Genomic DNA, 22,345 nt, shown 5'->3' on the forward strand with positions numbered 1-22,345 from the left:
CTGCCACATATTCTCATTATGATGAGCTGCTTTGCCAAAGGTCCAAAGAAACCTTTTCTCTTGTAAAGTTAGTGATTTCAGACATTACAGTGACAGAAGCTAATGCAACTCATGGGTTGAAAGATGTGAATTTTTCAAAAGAAAATGTTTGTCTTAACGTGCTATAAGAAAAGTATTAATTAGAAAAATAGGCTGGAAAACAGTAGGTGTAAAATAACACTTTATAGAGGTATTAAACTGAAGGAAGAATAAAAAGCACCTTCAAAACAATTCAGTTGGCAGGACAAAAGATGGGCACTTGCTCTCGTCAGGTTGTTCTGTATACTGGAGAAAAGGTTTTAAGTATTCTATTCACCTAGATTTGAACTGCTAGAAAATTAGTAACAGTACAAACGTTCTCTCAAATGATTTATTTAAATAACAGAACACAGCCACTCAATATCATGGAACACGTTAACAACACACAGGATAAGGTTGGGGAATTAACTGAATTATTACTCCATTTACATTAATAAATATTAAGGGGCAACAGAGTTCAAAAACCTTTACACATACAAATAACTAAGTGTTCCTATCTAAAGTGTCATCACTTGATTTTCAGGTTGAAGATTATAATCTGTATTTCCAATACATGGCAGTAAATTGAAAAGCAACTTAAAACATTTTTTGAAATGCGTAGTGTATGGTAAGCGGAACTTTATTCTACAACAGCCCATCATCCCTTTGGCTTTAGTGCATGGATCAAAAGCATGCTCAACAGCATCAACATATATCACATAAACTTTCCACACTAATGAGGTATGCAGTCAATTATGAATAGAAAGTACATTTTATGTCAAAGAGAGTGTAACTATTTTTAGTAGACTTGGAATTCCCAGCTTTACTACTACTTGGCTACTTAAGTCCGCTTCAGGGTCTTCATTTCTGTAAGTGAAAGAGAATTGAACTATATTTTTAATATACTGAAGCCTAGTATTTTCCTGTCTTATCATAAGTTTCTCACCTTTGATTTTTCAAAACTAGCTTTCAACAAGTCCCTTCTACCACGATCATCCTTTTCAAAACTGTCTAAATACTCATAGGCTAAACCCACAACTTGGCATGGATTTATAAAGACCAAAACAAAGTTCATTTGTTGGTGATGGCCATCATTTCTTCCCAAAGCCACCTCAGTGGATTTTTTTTTTTTTTTTTTGCCAGTCCTGGGCCTTGGACTCAGGGCCTGAGCACTGTCCCTGGCTTCTTCCCGCTCAAGGCTAGCACTCTGCCACTTGAGCCACAGCGCCGCTTCTGGCCGTTTTCTGTATATGTGGTGCTGGGGAATCGAACCTAGGGCCTCGGGTATACCGAGGCAGGCACTCTTGCCGCTAGGCTATATCCCCAGCCCCATCAGTGGATTTTTGATATAATACATACCACCAATAATAAAGGCTCTGTGCCTTTACCTACATCCACAACCTACATTGTTTTTAATTAAATATGCCTTACCTGTGTAATTTCCCTATCTTCATATTAAGGGAAAATCCCGACAAAGAAACTTTTATTTTCTAGACAACAAACATTATTTACAGTTTTAGAATAGCCATATTATTTGTGTTCTTCCATAAGGCAAGGCAAAACATTACATATTTCAAAAGGTAGCTACCCCATGTATTTGTATGCTTTCTGAAACAGCTTATGGTCTAACAATTTTAAAATCAAACTCAGTTTGACTTTGTACAGAGCAGAGGATAGGACTACCAATGTCCACTTTTCCTAACTCACCACCACAGTCATAAAAGTTTGCACGTTCCAATTGACATGATCAGAGCACTTAGTAAGTAATGAATGGCAAGCAGTAAAAGCTAATTCATGCAGAACACAGAAGTTACAGTGAGCACATATACAGATGTAACTGTACAAAAGTTGTGAATACTGTTAATTTCAAATAAACAATGAAATGACCAAAGTGGGACTTGCATGCCAAGAAGTCCCGCTCAGTCAAAATCACGATTTGTAAGAACAAGTGGTGCCACTAGTGTCCACACATAGAGCACGATGCCAATCCAGCTGGAAGAGATTTTCACCCAGACAGCTGTCCACTGACTTTTCATCTCATGGGAAGGCTCATACCTAAAATTTGACAGAAAACAAAAGGACAGGGGCAGAAGGATTGGGTAATTAGCCATCAAGCCACTAAACTTATGATATTGACTTAAATGTTACATTTAACCTGCCTCATTTTTCCATACTAATTTAAACACTAGTATGAAGCTTAAAATTAATAATTTCCTTTACTGGACTAAATTTAGGCCTTTGAAATAGATCTTTACTGCAATACTGAGGCTTTTTGTTTTCCCTGCATATTATTAGAAATAAAATGTAACTTGTGGATAAAGTACTACTATTCCATAAAAGATTGTTCAGAATGTATATAGGAACCAACATGGGCTGGGAATATGGCCTAGTGGTAAAGTGCTTGCCTCATATACATGAAGCCCTGGGTTTGATTCCTTAGCACAATATAGATAGAATAAGGCCAGAAGTGGTGCTGTGGCTCAAGTGGTTGAGTGTTAACCTTGAGCAAAAAGAAGCCAAGGATGGCTCTCAGGCTCTGAGTCCAAGCCCCAGGACTGGCAAAAACATAAAAAAGAACCCACATGAAATATATCCCTTATTTCAAATTGTTTCTCAAATTTGACCCAGTAGGAAGAAATATATTTCAATTCGCTGAATTTTGTGCTAATGAAAATCAAGATTTTTTAAAAATCTAAATTCTTAAATTCACTATTATCTGACAGCCCAAACTCTGAAGTGTTGAAAACTATTTGGATTTTTATATGCTAATATATGTAAAATACATTCTAAACAACATTACAACTCACTAAAAGCAGATTTCTAAAAGTGCATAGAATAATTCTTTCCTCCATCTTTTGCTGATATATAAGGTCATTTTATCCATTAAAATTTTAAAACATAATTTCCTAGCCCAAATAGTTCAATTAGAATATTTTTCTGATTATATTTTTAATAGCTTTAAGTAGTTGCATAGAGGAGTGACCATTCAACAAATCGGTGTATAAGTAAAATGTATGTTCATGGATGTCCTCTTTCCTCACTTTCTCTCATCTGATCCTTCCCCTCAACTGTCTTAATTTCATAGGACATGAATATTATGATTACATTCACTCTCATTTTCTTCATCAACTCAGAAGAAACTTAAGAACTATGGCTAAACTATGATTGAAGAAATAAAACAGTTTTGTAAAATTATAAGAATCCATCTGCATTAACATCACACCTCAATTTAAAATTATTCAGATCATTTAATGATACACTTCAAATGAAATGTTATTTCTTATTGTAGTATAGTAGGATTTGGTTTATAGCATTGAAAACATAAACATGTTTTTTTTGATCAACTATTAACATGCATTTTTGTTAAAACATTATAGTGTAATTAATTTTTCTATTTTAATGATTCTAGATTTGGAACTATTTCAATATTTCTGTTTTTGTTAGAGTAAAGAAGTATTTATTTCTAACACTGGTCTAAATATTCACTTAGCTATATTTTGAGATATATCGGAAGACACTTTTAAGTTCTTCATACTGGGATTTGGTTCTGCACACCTATAATCCCAGGCGCTCTGAAGTCTGGGACCCCCAAGAATCCAGTCTGGGCAGAAAAGTCCTTGAAACTCTATGTCCAAAAGTAACTACCAAAAACTAGCTGGAAGTATATATCGCTCAAGTGGAAGTATAATGTGAGGAAAGTTGAGAAAACTCAAAGCCCTGAGTTTAAGACCCAGTATCACAAAAAACAAAACAAAATACTCCTCATCAAATCATGCTTTATAACAGAATCATGAAAAGGCATCAGAATTCTCATACTCCAAGTTTTCATGAAATGTAAGTACCTGTACCAGTTGGTAAGGGTCATCATGATATAAAGTGAAGCCAGGAAAAGCATGAAATGAAAGAAAGAGTAACTGTATGTGACACCATCTCTTTCATTATCTATAGCTCTGTGAACATCATCGCCATCCTCCAAGGATCCATCACTTCTGGCTCCGTCTTCAATTAATGTTGATTCATCACTTGTAAGAGTCAGTTTGTTGACCTGACTATTGTTTGAGGTACGAATGCTGCAAGAAAGAAAGAGAAAAAAAAAACAACTTTTTTTTAAAGTTCTTAAATCAATAGTTACACTGCTTGTTAATTTTTTTTTCATGCCTTTTCTTACCTTGAATAAAACACACACAATAAAAAGAGGATTAGTCCTATAATCCCTTGAGCATGCCACCACTGGACAGACTGACCATCCTTTGGGACAGAGCTTGTGGTATTGAAGCCAATTATGCTTAGTAGACTTGGGTTGCAATTTGTTTCTGTAAAGTTAAAGTCAAAATGTTGTAAGAATAAGATGTTTTATTTTTAAGGCATCTTTAATTGTATACCTTGCAATTTAAAAGTTGTGTTCCAAAAAGGTACATATATAATAAAATTCTTGAGGAAAATTTGTGTTATTATTAATGAGGCCTTAACATTACTATTTTGCCAGTCCTGGGGCTTGAACTCAGGGGCTAGCCACTGTCCCTGGTTTCTTTTTGCTCAAGGCTAGCACTCTACCACTTGAGCCACAGTGCCACTTCTGGCTTTTTCTATATATGTGGTGCTGAGGAATCAAACTCAGGGCTTCATTATATATGAGGAAAGCACTCTACCATTAGGCCGTATTCTTAATCTTATTTATTTTTTTGTCAACTTTTTATATTGTGAATTTAGAGCAGTACTTAAAAAACTTTAACCACTGGTTTCAATTTTTACAAGAGCTAAAATGAACAACTTTCAGAAAATTCACATAGCTTTTTAAAAATTAGTAAAGGCCTAAAAAAGTTAGAAATAAATTCATGTCTTAAGTCTACATTGCATCATATTAAAAAATACTGAGAAAAATGCCGTGAATCAAAAAACAGCAAGACCACTTACACATAAAACTAATACCATTTGGTAAAAGGCGAAAGATTTATATGATCTGAAGAGAAACCAGAGTATACTAATACCATTTGGAAATAATCAGATAAGGCATAACAACCAAATACTTATTCAATTCCTTTAAAGTTTGGTAAAAATTAAAGAAAAGGAATTCACTGAAGTTTTCAAAATTTCTTTTTTTCTCCCACAAAATCAGATCAAGCCAATTATTTTTAACTTTAAATAATTACTTGGAAAAAATGAATTATCCTCAGAGTATAAAAGGAATTGATCTGTTTCTAATGTGACAAAACATTTAAGATAAACGATTTGTAGGCTAAATGAAATGTGATTCAGAAAACAGAGCTTATACATATATATTTTAAGAACATTCTTTTCTAAAACCCAATCATCTTATTCAATTGCAAGGTATAGTCAGACAAAAAGAACAGTAATGTAAAAATGTATAATCAAGCATTTAAATTTATAATTAAAAAGAATTCTAGGTGACTTTCTAACTACTATATACTTACTGTGTATAAGAATATGCCATAAAACTTTCTCTTAATTTTATAAACTCATAGTTTTGTTGAAACAGAGTTAAGAAAGTAAGTGGAAATACTTAATCTATCAAAAAAATTGGTAGCATTCCCACATTTTATTCGCCTAATACCTTAATTTCTAAGTAGCTTGAGCTTCCAAAATGAATACAAAGGACTATTGCAGGACTCTTTAAGAAAAAAACAAAACATACCCGGCTCATTGGTCATAGCAGACCATGTCAAGTACATTGTGTAGACTGTAATTACTGATGACTGTAACAAACCAGATCTTGGTTGTGACTCCTATAAAGAATTAAGAGATAAAGATAAATATTCTGACATGATTCAAGATTTATGAAAATTTATAGAGGTAAGATTTATAAAAACTAGTGCTATGAAAAGCATACTTGGATTTTTGGCAGTATAGACATCACAGAAGCACCAATGCAGAGGAGCATGTTGACACTGATGAATGCCTTATTTTCAGAACAACTGGCTGGATGAGTATAGTAGACAAAGAACAAGACGATGGCAACTAAAGATAGCAGATAATTCAGAGCTGTAGCCGATAATAAGGCTGTGGAAGAAATACAAATGAATAAGATTTTGTCAAAGATTAGGAAGTAGCCATGCGATTAATTTTTAAATAAATTCTTCTTAAAAAGCAACGAAATTAGCATTATGAAGTTTCAAAATCAGGAAAAATAACTGAAATTTGTTACTGAAGATTTCTACTGTTTTTCATATAACTCACTGATATTTTTAAGAACAATAAAGTAGCAACATACAAATAAAATTTTATTAGTAGGAATACCTATATTACAGTGCTTACAAACCATGTTATACTTTAAACATTATTTAATGATAATTAAAATTTATTCACTCTCCATCTTTCCTTTTCTTTCTCCCTATTCTCCTAAATAGTCCAGCAGTTAGCATCATGTTTTATGTGTGTGTGTGTACACCTATGTACATTTCTATGAATATGTATGACCTAGTAAGGTCTAGTTTCAAAAAATGAGATTCCAGGTGAATAAACTTGAAGTACTTTGTAACTATGTATGAAGGTAGCATCAACTCAATGATGGCTGCTGATAAGTAGTATATTGAGGTAAGAAAAGAGAAAGCAGTAAGAGGGTGTTACTGTGACTAAAATACAGTACATATCAATGAAATCTTGGAGTGAAACTCATTTGTACAATTAACTACTTTAAAAAATGAATGACAGGAAAATAAAACAGGCTTCAGAGGATGGGTAGTAAAGAACGAGGGGCTAATGAGGGTGTTGAGTAAGGATGGTAAAGAATGAATAGAGTTGAAGTAGTTTATTTCCATGTATGAAAATAGAATAATAAAATTCGTTGAAATTCTTTTAAGAAGCAGAGGTATGGTAGAGTATAACATGGACTTGATAGAAATACACTGTGTGTATGTGTATATATATATATATATATATATATAATGTCAAAATGAAACTCCCCATTGAATAAGGTATGATCATAAAAATATTTGCAAAGAAAATAGATGAAAACAATCCCAAACTACTATGTTGTAAATGAGGCCATTAAGAAACAAAACTATTATTATTAAGGTTGGACCCATAAAAGGAAGTTTTTCTCACCAACTAAAATCTCAGCCTCCACATTAGGTAGGATTATAGGTATGGGACACACAATTCAGGAAACAACGTTCTTTTTAACTATTCAGGTTCTTTTGGATTCGTTCCTGAGCTGTTGGGTATATTTCTAATTTATCTGTCAAAAGATCTTAAAAATGCTAAGTTGCTAATACACTATGACATGATGTCACTCATAAACTGGAACTGAAAACCTTTTCACAGGTACTCACCGTATCTAAATCTTGTAATTCTAAATTACTTGGGAGGCAAAGATGGAGAACTGGGGTTCCATGCCACCTGGGCATAAAAATTCACAAGACTATATGTAACCTCAACAAATGGCTGGGTGGGATGGTGTGTACCTGTTCTACCAGTTATATGTGGAGCACAATGGCTGAGCATTGTAGTTCTCATCCATCATCACAAGTAAAAAGATCCAGCCTAGATCACCCTGTGCACAAAGCCTTGAAAATAAACAAAAGGGGTCGGGAAGCATGGTTTAAATGGCAGCGTTCCTGCCTAGCAAGCATGAAGCCCTCAATCTCCAGAATGGCCAACAAAGAAAAACCTATTCAAATGAAATTAGACCATAAAAATCCCAATTGACTTACCTATTCAATATGTATATGTTTTTTACAAAAGTTTAAATACACTGAAGACATTCTGAGATGTTGGCTTACCTGCATACCAACATCTTGAGTTCCCTTCTTCCATTTTTTCAACCCACGATTCATTCCACGAATGGGCAAAATCAATAAGTAGGACTAGTTGAATGAGGATGAAACAAAATGCACCTGCCATGCCTACATAAAACCACACTGAAAGAAAAAATTAACACACATACAAGTGAGTGGCTAGTTGAGTTTTTATTACCTTTTCATAATGGCAGTAAAATAAAAGGAAAATAAATGCCCTTATTTTGCAATTGAACAGGTAACAATGATGACAGTCTCCTTTACATGGTATCAATGACATCAAGGTCACATAATTAAAAAACACAAAAAAAACAAAAAACCTTACCAGTTGTAAAAGTTCCTTCTGGAATGAAGAATGCCCCAATGATAATAGCAACTGCTGCAGCAAATTTAAAAAACCAGAATCTAAAACAGATACAATTTTTGTCACTAATTCATATGAGAATATGGGTTCTATTTTATAGGTTTATTTTAAGTTGGATAATGTATAGAAGTATAAGGCACAATTTAATTTCACAAATGAATAGTTTTTATAAAACAAATGACTTCATCCTGAAGTAGTAATTTAAAAGAATCAACAACCAAAAGACTGAATAAGTATTTCACAATTTTTCATTAATATTCCATTTGTTTATCCTGTCTTTGGTATCACACAATATCAGAAAACAGCAGATACTAAAAAAAATCAATTTGTGAGGGCTGGGATGTAGCTCAGTGGCAAAGCAGTTGCCTAGCAAGTGCAACATCCTGGGTTTGATCCCCAGTACCAAAAAAGAAAAAAGAGACCAAAAAAAAAATCAATTTGTGAGATAAATAAAAAACATACAAAAGCAAAATCAAACTTCTACATAAAATAACATACATGGTGTCATTAGCACATGTGGAGATTTATTAAAAAAAGATCTCTCTCTTCCTTTCTTCATTAGTATTGGGGTTTGAATTCAGACCTTTGCACTCACTCAGCTTGCATCCTCAGCTGACGCTCTACTAGTTTAGGACTGCTTTTTGCTGGTTATTTTGAAGATAGACTCTCACAGACTTTTCTACCTGAGCTGGCTTTGACTCATGATCTTTTAGATTCTAGTCTTCTGAGTAGCAAAAATTCCAAGCAAGAGCTACCAGTGCCAGGCTTACCTTTCTTTCTTGGTTGCCCAGTACAATCAATCATTTAGAAAATCAATAACCTGTTTGGAAATCAAGTTTTCTATTTTGGCTGCATTATAACCTAGGAAGTGGAGAGTTCTATATGACAGAACTGGTCCACTGAAAACTAAAAGAAGGAGGAATACTTCTTGTTTTAGTAAAGATATAGCTCTTCCTTTTAAGCTGAAACATAGAACATTATAAATCAATCAAAGATAAATAGCCAAAGATACCAATAAATGACCCAAAGCTATCATTTAATATAAACACTTGATGCTCTCTAGTAGAAACATCAAGTTTTTCTGACCTTATTAATGAATAAAGTATGTATTTTGTTTTAAAGTTTCTTTAGAAAAGAAGTTATCCATATTTCTATACTAATTTCACTCAAAAACTTACCCATTGTGTATTGCAGCTCTGGGATCACTGCTACTCTTCACTTTGATCATTAGCAAAGAGAGGAGAAGGTAAAACATAGCCAAGCCAAAGCACAAACGATACACAGCTTTATATCCAACCAGAATACTGCAAGGAACTACACCTTTCTCATTCTCACAAAACCCAGGAATCTAGGAAAAACAAGAAACATTTTTCATTAAAAATGAAAATTCTATATAATCAGTTTAAATGTTTGAAAATTTTAAGTTTGCTTTATACTGTATGATAAATAATAGACACCTAGTACATTTTATTGGATAAAATGAAAAACGTAAGTTAAAATTCCATGTGAACAAATGATAACCTACCAGTATCAATTTAAACTAGATGCTTCTTTTCAGAGAGATTTATTGTATTTTTTTTTTTAACTATTGAGGGGTTTAGAATACAGGGGCGGATGCTTGCTTAGAAAAGTGCTCTTATTTGAGCCACCAGCACTAAATTTTTAAAATTTGCCTTCTATTGCAAACTACTGAATTGAAATGTCAGAGCTTTAAATAAAAGCTTAAGCAATTGTAAAGGAAGTCTCTTTCTGAAAACTAAAAAGAATAGTAAGTCCTTTCAAGACCAATGTTACTTTAAATACATGTCTACTTTTGGACCTTTTATTCTACAAGTGTTATTTCTCATCATGAATGGATTTGACCTAATACCTTATGAACTGACAGTAGTTTTATACTTTAGCTGAAAATTCTGAAAAAGTTGGTGGCTCATCCCTCTAATCCTAGCTACTCAGGAGGCTGAGATCTGAAGATCCTGCCTGGTTCCAAGCCAGCCCTAACCGGAAAGTCCTTGATACTCTCATCTCCAATTAATCACAGAAAAAGCTGGACTTGGCAATGTGGCTCAAGTGGTAGAGTCCAAGCCTTGAGAAAAAAAGCTCAGGGAAAGTGCCCTGGCCCTGAGTTCAAGCACAATGAACAAGAAGAAGAAGAAAAAAGGACCAAGGACCACTTTAGGAAGTCACATTGTAAGGGACTGGGAGTGTCAGTGGTAGAAGTCCTTGCCTAACATGGGTGAGACTTTGGGTTTGACCCCCAATATCACAAAATTTAAAAAAAAGGGTAAAAACAGTCACACTGTCATCAGAGTACAAAAAAGAATTTTTATGTAAGATCACATGTGGCAGCACTGTTGAAGACTACAAACTACATCTATATACAAGAATGAATTATATGTCCCCATTTCTAGCTCCAGTACTCTAAAAATATGGTCAGACACAATCTGTATCCTAAAGGCGAATATAAAAGCAATTTCTTAGTCTTTACATTGTTTTATCCTTTTTTTGTTTAATCCTGACCCTTTCCTGTTATCCTTAAAACTTTTCCTAATCTCCGTCTTGGTTCTCCCTTTTTAATTGCACTGTCAGAGGATTTTCTTCTCTGCCAGTTCCTTCACACAAAAACCTTGTGAACAAAGTCATAGCACTCCTCCATCCGAATGGGGCCTTCAGCAAATGCTGCCAAGGCTTGCTTCCCTGTCACCTCTCCTAAGACAAGCGCCTACTGTGACTGCTCCTTTCCCCATGCACTCATGTTTTCCACTTCCTGCTGTAAACGGTTATGGACTTCAAGTACATGATTCATACATGGAAACTTTAACCCCACACGGGAGAGACTGCAATTTATGGGATTAGTGGGATTTTTTTAAAAGAAGACACAAGAGATGACTTTGCTCCATCTACAAATAAAGAACTCCCTCACTGTAATTGAACCCCTGGCACCCTGACCTCAGACTTCTAGCCTCTATTTCTATTGATAAGTTAACGTAGTAACAAATTCATTAAATTTCTCACCAAATTTCTGTTGAAAAGATTACGTTATTATTATTATGGCAGAAAAAGTAAGACATGCAGATTACACATGCATGTGATGAGTATCTCAAATACAATGTACTAGAAACTAAACTGATGACATTTTTCTGACTCCTTCTACAACTTGATCCACTAAAAATAATTCAAAAAACAAAAAAAAATAAAGTATCCTTAATTTTATTTCTGAGTTAACAGCACAACTGTCATGCTTTCAGCAGATCAAAGTCACAATCAGACACAGTCTCAGTCAATTTTACATCCATAAACTTCCTTCTATATAATCTTTCATTACATCACTGCAACAGCCTCAACACAGAAGTGCTTTATTTCTATCCAGCTCAATCTTCCTAAAGCACATATGCACGCTGCTCAAAAACCTTTTATAGGGGCTGGGAAAATGACCTAGTGGTAGAGTGCTTGCCTTCTATACATGAATCCCAGGGTTAGGTTCCTCAGTACCACATATACACAAATAAGCCAGAAGTGGCACTGTGGCTCAAGTGGCAGAGTGCTAGCCTGGAGCAAAAAGAAGGGACAGTGCTCAGGACCTAAGTTCAAACCCCAAGACTGGCCAAAAAAAAATCCCAAAAACCTTTTATAGTCATATGCTTCCTGATTTTCAATCTTTGTATATGAAAGCCCTATTTATTTTTAGAATGTCCCTTTTCAGTGAAAAAATAATATCCCATTTTCCATGACACTTACATCTGTTTTTGTTTAGATTTTTCCTCACTTGCCAAAGCATATTCTCTGTATCATCAACTATCTCATACTGCCATTGTCTTTTCTCAAGTATGAGCTACTAAAATTAGGATGACATATTATTTTTACATTATTCTCTTATTAACAACCAAAAATCAGTTATAGTGTATTTTACAGTTCATCATAAGACAGAAAAACCACCAACCTTATTCAGTTGTTCTTCCATTCCTGGTATCAACATTACACAGGCCACACACACACCAACAAGCAAGAAAAGTGCATAGATCAATCTAGTCACTGTGGAGTTGTTTCCACTAGGACAGCATCGGCACAGCAGACAGGGAGCACTACCACATAGACATGGTATCTGAGGAAAGAATATTAATAATCAGTATTGTTTAAAAGGATATAATGAAGTTTTATGTTCAAATTGTCTTTAAAAAAAGGAAAAAAAGATAATTAAGATGAAAACTTTGTATAAGAACTACAAAATGCAGACAAGAGACCTAAAACTGTAAAATACATTGGATTCATGCATAAAGAGACCTGTCAGCTCCTTCTAAACTAATACAACTTCAATCACATTGCCAGTAGAAGTTTTCTAGGAAAAAAACTAGCACTTTTTAAGTGCTTCTATATAAAGGCAAAGAAGAATAGCTGAAAGTGTTTTGAAAAAATATAAAGCTGGAACATTTATAATAGGTTTTAAGAAAAACTTTAGTGACAGTATAATTACTGAAGACAGTGATAGACAAATTAGTAGATACAAATAAAACAGAACTCAAAAAGACTAATAAAATACAATAAAACAAAAAAAAGACTCGTAGAAATATGGTCAAAAGATTTTTGTACAGATATTAAAGCAAGTCAATTTAGAAAGGATAATCTTTCTAACAAATGGTGCCCAAATAGATATCCATATTTTAAAAAAGCAAACCACCTATGAAAATGAATTTAAAATGTAGTAACACAAAAGTTTTAACTACCAAAATTTTTTTGATGAAATATGTCTCATTAACATTGATACATCATCAAAAGAAGATACTGGGGCTGGGGATATGGCCTAGTGGCAAGAGAGCTTCCCTCGTATACAGGAGGCCCTGGGTTCGATTCCCCAGCACCACATATACAGAAAATGGTCAGAAGTGGCGCTGTGGCTCAAGCGGCAGAGTGCTAGCCTTGAGCAAAAGGAAGCCAGGGACAGTGCTCAGGCCCTGAGTCCAAGGCCCAGGACTGGCCAAAAAAAAAAAGAAGATACTGATTTAAAGATACTATTTAAAAATTAGGTTTTCTAAGAAATTATTTTTATCCTGAATATAAAAGAAACTCTCAAAACTCAGTATGAAAACATTTAAAATAGCATATGAGCAGGTATTTAACACCGAAACTATATGGATGGCAAGTAACCATAATAAAGTGTACTTACTATAATTATTAGGGATACGGATCTTACTACATGCACATTACAGGCAAGAGCATACCAAGTAACTAGAAAGACTAGAAACTGGAGAAATACTTACAAATACTGGATGATTTAGAAAGACTAGAAAGTGTAATCCTTCTACACTAGAAGTCTAGAAAAAAATGATGTCTAAAGAAAAGTATAAAAATGGTGTAGCTATTTAAAAAATTGGTAGTTACTTGTAAGTCAAACAATCTAGTGATTCCATTCCTAGGTATTTACCCTAATGAAATAACAACTTTCTAGTTGCACTTAAATTATTGCTAGGAAGCTTACAGATAGTTTATTTATAAATACTAAAACCTGGAAATACTCCTTGTGGTGAATGAACAGATAAGCTGTGGAACATCCACATAACAAAAATGTTTCTCAACAACAAAAATGGACAGAGTTTTAACACCCGCCACAACATGTACTACTTGGAAAATGTTCAGTAGAGGAGTAGACTCAAAGTCTACATGCTATGATTTCTAGAATGACATTCTAGAAAGGTAAATTCTACTCAGAAAACTCGTACTACACATAAGTAAAACAGGCTACAAAAGTAGGTAACATAAGATAGATAACACAATGGAATACCTGCAGAGTGAAGAAAGCACATCCAAACTGGCTTTCAAATTTTACATTTTCAACTATAGTTCCTCAGGGACTTCAAAACACACAATCCTTTTTGGAAGATCTACTAGATTCCTTCATGCAGTCAATCAAGAGCTAACATTAGGGCTGGGGATATAGCCTAGTGGCAAGAGTGCCTGCCTCGGTATACCCGAGGCCCTAGGTTCGATTCCCCAGCACCACATATACAGAAAACGGCCAGAAGCGGCGCTGTGGCTCAAGTGGCAGAGTGCTAGCCTTGAGCGGGAAGAAGCCAGGGACAGTGCTTAGGCCCTGAGTCCAAGGCCCAGGACTGGCCAAAAAAAAAAAAAAAAAAAAAAAAGAGCTAACATTATTTGGAAAACAAAACAAAGCAGTAAGAACCCAGAGTAACAAAAAGAACTACTGAAAGCTTTGAATCCACTTCAATGTAGAGCCCAAGTCGCTGGACTGTAAAATGTTAACAAAATTATCTGGAGTTTATGAAAATGTAGAATACTAAATCACAGCCAGTGTTTGCCATTTATTTACAGGTGCTCTGATGTTCAGGGCTCAAGGGGGGGGAGGGAGGGGGGTACGAGGGACAAGGTAACAAACAGTACATGAAATGTATCCAACGCCTAACGTATGAAACGGTAACCTCTCTGTACATCAGTTTGATAATAAAAATTTGAAAAAAAAAATATATGCAAAGCAAAATGATAAAAAAAGAAACAAACTTTAAGAATTGACTAGTGTAGAAATTAATTCTAAAACCCAAAGGCAACATGAAAATAATGGTACCAAGTGCTTCTAGTTAAAGATGGCACAGTGAATATAATAAGAATTTATTGATGTTCTCTGCAGAAAACAAAGTAACGGAAAGACAAAGACACATATTAAAAGAATAGAATTAATATAGAACAAATTGGAAAGTGGAAAGTAGAAAGAAGTTACTGCCTTAAGAGAGCAAGAAAACTCAATTCTAAGCCATCAAAAAGGTAAGAAGTAACAAGATGCATTTAGTAGAATTCTCAAATACATCAAGAATTGGTGACTCCAAAAATGACAATGAAAGTAAAGGTGAATATAAGATGATTAGTTAAATCTAAAGAACAAAATGAAGAGAGTTTGACAGGCCGAAACTTAAGTAGAACTGACAACATTAGTAACACATTAACAACATTAAGTCAACTTTATATATTGAAAGTGAGAACCTTAGCTTACATGGCTCCCAACTTTCCAGGTAGAAATATGAAAATTTTCTCTGGATCTAGCAATGGTTTATCAACAGATAAATACCTGTATTCAGCTTCTGCAATGAAATGGTAACAGGTTTTTTTTCAAAATGCTGTGTCAGAATATTATAGAACCCACTGAAAACTGAGGAAAATTCTAACACAAATCAAAGTAATTGGGTGGGAAAAGTTGAAGGGAATAAATTGCTAGATGAAAGCCTGAAAAGATCTAGTATTTTTAATATACTTATATACATGACTATTTCTATTCCATTTTAATAGCATCCTAGGATTACATTCATGAAACAATACTAAGATATTAAAATAGATCAGAAAAAGGCTCCTGCTGGTTAAAATCTTAAGTGTAGAAGTTTAAAAAAAAGAAAAACTGAAAACAATCAATAGTGAAAAAAGGTTCTGAATAAAAGAAAAAAATGAAGAATATAAAAATGTGAAGGAAAAGAATTGAAGAAATTCAACTGGTGGAGAAGGGAAAGTGGAACAGGTCACAGAAATATTTTCTAAAATTGATTTCTCCATCTTAATAGCCAACACTGAAAATCAGATGTCAAAGGAGCAATGTTTTCAGATTTCTAAGGAAAAAAAACGATTTCCAAGTTAGAATTCTATGCCCAACTAGTGTATTTGCTATACATTCTTCCAACTAGTGTATTTGCTATGCTTTCTTCTCAAGGTACACCATATCAAACTATAATTGTAAAACATGAAAGAGAACAAGCAATGTAGAAAAGTGGTTTCACCTTAAAGGTGAGTGTACTCTCATTCAAGTATAAAGTTTCATCCAAGATGAAAATAGTGACCCACGAAGAGACCAAAGTCCAAGTTCAAAACACTAATATAAAATGGAATATCAACTGCATATAACCTATGCACATCCTAGTTTACATTAAGCCATCTCTAAATTATTTACAATACCTAATTCAGTGTAAATACTATGCAAATCGTTGTTATAAATTTGTTTTAGAGAATGACAAGAAAAATGTCTGCACCTATTCTCTATTATAGATTTTCTTTTTTTTCAAATATTTTCAATTCAGTTGGTTGGCACTGCTTAGCTTTTGTCTAGAAAAAAAGGCTCTTGTATTAAAGAATAAAAATCCAGGGTTTGCATAAATTATTTTTTCTTAACTACTCAGCAATATTAAATATGAGGAAAAATGAAAAATGAGTGCTACTGTATACAAAGTCTAGTCATTAAATCAGTTCTATTTACTAATCACAATGTTGAGATAAGTTAGGAAAAGTGCTTAAATAGATCTAAATAATCATAATGCAGATCTGGGATTTGGGTGAAAAATACACAGAGGCTTAAATGTAATTTTTCTCCTTCCAACTTTTAAAAAATAGTTCAGATATATTCTTTTAACTATTTAATGAATTAGAAAAAGTTACTAAATTTCACTAGGTTTGTTGTTAATTCTGAGTTACCTAGTGTAATCCAACTATTTGACTACCAGTTTTGAACAATTAAATAAATTGTAATTCCATGGAAACTTTTAAATAGATAAACAAAAACTCATAAATATGGAAGAGATGGCATATATTTAACAAGGGAAATTCCCATTCATTACAATAGATATGAGCCTAAAATTGAGTAATTCAGGAATATACAGGAAAAGGAAAAATATGATTCAGGTTGACCATCATGTAACCTGATTAGAACAACTACAATAAAGAACTGCTTTGGCTCCCTAAGCTTTTGTATCAGACAGGTACCTAATTATTGGAAGGTACATGTAATATATTTTTCCACGGTGTTCTCTATAAATATATTTTCTAGCATACACACACGCACACACACCACATTGTCCTTGAGACAAAACACTTTCTCTTCAATTAATTTGAGAAACAGGATAAAATAGAAAACATATTCCTCTTTTTGTATCCCTACAATATAAGAAGACCTGCAGTACGTCCACAGGATTCCTAGACAAATCCCGACATTACAAATTAAATAGCATTATCAAAAATTATAGAATCTATAATAGCGACATTAATTTTAATACTTTGACTACAATAAAATTTGCCTCTTTTGTATAAAAGGGTCAACAGACTCAATTATTCTGTCAGTATCTTAATACAACACATTATCATACCTAATTGCAAGAAGGAAAATAAATTCGAGAATGGCCTAGTTGGAATAACAGGCCATATTATATCATTTGAATTTCCTATAATAGTTCAAGGCAGGCCAAAACCATTTTGAAAATAAGTGAGATATGTAAAATAATCACTATATATTGATGTATACATGTTGGAATTATTTAATAAATAAATATACCTGTTCGGTATATTTTTTTGAAGGCAGGAAGATGTTATCTTAAATATACTGAGGCAATCAATAATCCCTGGCTGGCCCCTGGATTAAGAAATCTCATCACTATATTGAAGATGGTTCTCACTCAGTACCCAATGAAAAAGCAGTATCTTTCCCCCATTCAGACATCCAATTTCGTGGTGCGTATGCATGCTCTATGTGAAAAGATCTTGATCATCCCCGAACAGAACGGCTTTTTCCCAAGCACATCAACGATGACTTCGGGAACCGAGAGAATGGATCCCTAACACCCCATTAAGGCCCAAGACCAAGTGGCAAGAGCTACGACGTTTTCTTCCCTCGGCATCAGGGCCGGGTAGAGCCAAAGCGTCAAAGCACCAGCATTTCTTAAAGGCCAGTAGCCCGTGCGTCAGAACAAAAGATGTCCCGGGCGATGCCAGGGCCGCAGCCTGAGGTCGCCGGGCGAAGAACTACGGGGGAGCCCGGACACCCCATCATCCGGAAATGAAGGGCATTCGCAGAGAGGCCTAAGCAGGCACAGCGCGCAACTGGGAACTGGGGGTGGGGTGGGGTGGGGGTGGGGAGGGGCGAGCAGCTCCCTTCTTTCTCTCCCCTCCCATTTGGGTCATCTTCTCTTCATCTCTACCGTACCTCACGTCCGACACTCTTAGGTGCGGGCAAAGATTCGAACCCTGAAGCAGAGTCGGGGCAGGAAGAAAAATGGAGCCCGAAGGGAGTCCCTGTGGGGTGGGGTAGCTCGTCTCCGCCGGCCTTCTCACGGCCCTGCTCCGGTCTCTCGCTTCGGTCCCTCAACGCCTAGCATTCTGGACCGCAGAAAGAAACCTCCTTACCCAGCTCGCCATCGAACAGAGTCCCAGGACGCTCCCCATCTTCACGACGACGCGGGAGCGGCCGACGCCGACAAGATGGAGACGGCCTCTCCGACGCTTTTCCCAGCTTATTTACTATCTGGAAGGCACTTCCGGTGCAGAGCACACCCTCCTCCCCATCCCGCCCCTCACCTTGCGTCACTTCCTTCCAGAGTGGGTGGCACCGGAGCACTGAGCCCACACTGCGCATGTGCTTACCGGACTGGTTGTGTCTTTGAGCGGTGCGTCTAGCAGACTGGTAAAGAGTGTGGCCATACTGTGCAAAATAAAGAAAATAATGAGGAAAATCCCTCCTTTTCTTGCCATGTTCATGAATTTAAGCATTAGAAGGGCACAGACTTGAGGGGGTTGACGTTTTGGCCCTCTGCTCATCAATTAGTATTTTTACCTCTTTAACAGATGACTCTTTCTTGGTCCTACTTCCACTTATTCCCTCCATCCCCCTTTTTTAAAACCGCCATCTTCCCCATCTCCGTCTTTCCCCTGCTTTTGCATCTTGTTCTGGCAGTTCACTAACTTGAGACAGATTTTACTGGGATATCTATATTTCATCTAGATGCTGTCAAGGACCCTATCTTTTCTGTTTGTGGCTGATGAAATAACACACAAGCAGTCTAGGAGAGCTGCAATCATTAGCTGATAGGCAACAAAAAAGGAAAGAATGGTATTGAATAAAAGATAATGTATTTAAACATCTTGAAAATAGGAGGTAAAATACAAAATTTAAAGTAGTTTACATTAAAGTTAATGTTGAAGGTAGGATTGAAGAAGATAAGCAGAAATGTAGAGTTACAGAAGTCCTGAATGCAGAACAAAAACAAGTTATGTACTGTAATCATTATCCAGGAGAAATTTAAATTTGTTTGTCCCTTCTGACTTTGGTTGCTGATGTCATTTTAGTACACCCTTTTCTCCAAGATCTGCATTTCAAACTGCTTTCAGCACAAGTTGTGAAAATATAAGTAAGATACATGGCTTCTCTGAACCTTTCTATCCTCTGTAGTTTAGAGGTGTCATTAACCTTTTAGAATTGTGCTAATACCACCCTGCCCTGAGTGTTGTCAATACTCAGTGCAGCCTGGTTGTCTTATGTTTTTTTCCTAATGTGACTAACTTCTGTACCTTGTCAAACTAGGATAGAAACACAAAGTACTACTTTAATTTATCATATGATGACTCCAGGTTTCTTCACTTTTTATTGTCTATATATTTTGTTTTTATGAGAGAGGCCCAAGTACCATTTACTTCATTAATCATATGGAGATCTCTTAGTTGCAATATCTGATCTGGGAAACATCTGTTCCTCAAGCAGATCTGTAGTCATTTATATGCGACTCCAATGACAGAATAATATCTTAACTATAAAGACATTGATATCTATGCACAAATTTGTTTTTATCACAAGCCCTGGGAAGACATTTTAGAAAATTTTCAATTACGTGATATCAGAAGAGTATCTGCCAAAGTGAATGAAGAGGGTGTGGCTATGTAGAATTTTAAGGGAGGAATCCAGTTTCACAATTTTCATCCCCAACTGATTAATTCATCTGGATGTTTAATTGTATTTAAAGGCACTATATCAAAAAGTTGAGTATGTATCACCACGAAACAAAACATTCTTAAAATATGAGATATTTTAGAAACATTAAGCAGTGAAAAAATGGTATAACCATTGACTTTTCATTGTCCTCAGAAAGTAGAATTGTTCCTGATTGTATTAGCCCACCACTCCTGCAAGACATAATATTAATAATGAGTTAGAGAGTGTTAAGGACCTTAACCATGACAATCTATACTATAATACCTTCTAGTTGCTGACCACACAATGCAGATATCTTCTATTTTTTCCCCATTTAATCCTTTCTCTACAGTGAGTTAATTGGTATACATATTTGTGCATTTAAATATGCCACATTTAAAATAATTTTGGAGAAATGAAATGCCTATGCAAACAATCTGAATTACCTTGATAACTAATAAAATTGAGACCTTTACTTTTAATTAGAATATCCTTTTCTATATAAAATTTCTTTTCAAGTCTTATGAAGGCTTTTTTTCCTGGACCTATTAACTATTCCCTATTGATCTGTATGTTTTTTAATATGAATAGTTTATTGTATGTGTAGGAATTTTCATCTTCCAGTCAAAGGATTTTTTTTTGCATTTTAAAATAGTATTTTTCAATGACCTCTGTAGTGTAGCTTTCAAAATTATTCACGTCATATTTAGCAAGTTTGTTCCATGAGTTACATGATATTTCTGTTGAAAACATTTTTCCATCCCAAAATTAAAAGAAATGTTTCCATTTCCATACTTCTGCTAAGACTTGAAGTTTATTCTTCACACTTAGATATAGACAATCAATTTTCCAAGTATACAGAATAATATACCCTTTTTCTCAATTGCAATTCTGTTACTGTTATAGTCATGCTTCCATTAATACATATGATGATTTGTAGATTTCTATTCCATAAGTTGAACTGTCATCCTGTTGCTTCTCATACATAATTAGAGTTGCTTACAAATAAGTCTTGATATCTGGAAGGTTTATATTTCTTTAGTCATTTTTCTCCAAACCTGTTTTTGCTATTCTTAATGATTCATATTTTCAGAGTTGTCTTGTAAATTTGAATTGTAAATAATAATAGTCATGTGGCTTTGTTGATATTTTAGAAGTATGTCATGAATTTACAAGTTTTGTGGCTAAATGTTTGGACAATACTTGGTGTGAGATTGTGTTGGCTGGTAATCTTCACTCCTACCCCAAAATGCTGTCCTTATTATGATTAGGACTAAGAACTATCTTGCTTTTGTCCTTCCTTCCTTCCTTCCTTCCTTCCTTCCTTCCTTCCTTCCTTCCTTCCTTCCTTCCTTCCTTCCTTTTTGCTTTATCGGTGGTTTACAACCAATTGATGGAAGTCTATTAGGTTTAATAAATAGTATGTCCAAAGTATTTTTAATGTAGAAATGAGAACTACAAAACTAGAGTTAAAACAGTATGTTAGTTACAGGAGGAAGAAAAGCTCTCTATACACGTTAACAAGAATCTGACCATGAGTACTTTATTTTTACAGTCAAGGACAAGATACACACCTTAACATTCCAGGCCCATACCTGTAATCCCAGCTACTCAGGAGACTCAGATTTGAGGATCGCAGTTCAAAGCCAGCCTGGGCAGGAAAGTCCAGGAGAAAACCATAAGTGGCACTGTGGCTCAAGTGGTAGAGAGCTAGCCTTGAGCTGAAGAGCTCAAGGACAGTGCGCAGGCCCAGTGTTCAAGCTCCGTGACCCTAAATTCAAGCCCCATTACCGACTCTCCCCGCCAAGAAAAAAAATCGTAGTATTTGGGGCAATTGAAGAAGTAAGATTCAGATACTTGTCAGAATAAAGATGAATAGAAATGGAAGAAAATGATTCTGGGATGCTATAGAGAAACTTTGCCTTAGAAGACAGTTTAGGTACTTTTTCACATATGGATCAATAAAGAATTGCACCTGTCATATATTGGGTGGTCATTTTAGCCTGATAAAAATATAAGGTTCCTATGATTTGGTCAGTACATATTGTATACATATTAAAATCTTACACTATCCTATAAATATGGATATGAACTTTACAACATGAGGGGGAAGGGAGAAGGGGAAGCAGGCGAAAACAAGGGAAGGAGTAACCTGTTTGACAGAAAATCCACTCACTACTTCACTTACGTAAATGTAACTAACCCCTTTGTACACCAACTTTACAATAAAATAAAAATTAAAAAAAATTACACTATATATTTCCTTTGTCCTCAGTAAACCAACACTAAAACCAATGTGGTCTAAAACAAAATAAGCTGAATTTTCGGTTACTTTGGATTGTATAGAAGGAGTGAAAGGACATACAAAGATGTCATGACTTTTGTCCTAAACAATTAAATCCTAATTGTAAACATTTGACTTTTTAACCAAATCCTTAAATACTTAACCACATTTAC

The 22,345-nt window shown here is 34.9% G+C and overlaps 1 protein-coding gene across 1 annotated transcript; it reads right to left on the minus strand.

Annotated features, from left to right (window-relative positions):
* Positions 1-1,355: 1,355 nt before the first annotated feature.
* Serinc1 (serine incorporator 1) lies at positions 1,356-18,476 on the minus strand. The gene is made up of 10 exons (XM_048354004.1): positions 18,331-18,476; positions 12,113-12,274; positions 9,354-9,523; positions 8,137-8,216; positions 7,797-7,934; positions 5,906-6,075; positions 5,711-5,801; positions 4,226-4,370; positions 3,900-4,127; positions 1,356-2,112 (listed from the first exon to the last, which is right to left on the minus strand). The coding sequence occupies exons 1-10, from the start codon at positions 18,367-18,369 to the stop codon at positions 1,977-1,979; spliced, it is 1,359 nt and encodes a 452-aa protein (XP_048209961.1). The 5' UTR covers positions 18,370-18,476; the 3' UTR covers positions 1,356-1,976.
* Positions 18,477-22,345: the final 3,869 nt, after the last annotated feature.

Source organism: Perognathus longimembris, chromosome 9, assembly GCF_023159225.1.
Source record: "Perognathus longimembris pacificus isolate PPM17 chromosome 9, ASM2315922v1, whole genome shotgun sequence".
In the NCBI taxonomy this organism is placed as follows: Eukaryota; Metazoa; Chordata; class Mammalia; order Rodentia; family Heteromyidae; genus Perognathus; species Perognathus longimembris.

Excerpts from the sequence above, each read along its gene's own strand:
- Serinc1 (XM_048354004.1), bottom strand. The coding sequence starts at position 18,369 with ATGGGGAGCGTCCTGGGACTCTGTTCGATGGCGAGCTGG. Across the intron at positions 12,275-18,330 it reads TCTGTTCGATGGCGAGCTGG|ATACCATGTCTATGTGGTAG; the intron begins GTAAGGAGGTTT and ends TTCTTTCCTCAG. Across the intron at positions 7,935-8,136 it reads AGAAGGAACTTTTACAACTG|TGTGGTTTTATGTAGGCATG; the intron begins GTAAGGTTTTTT and ends TTTTTCTTTCAG.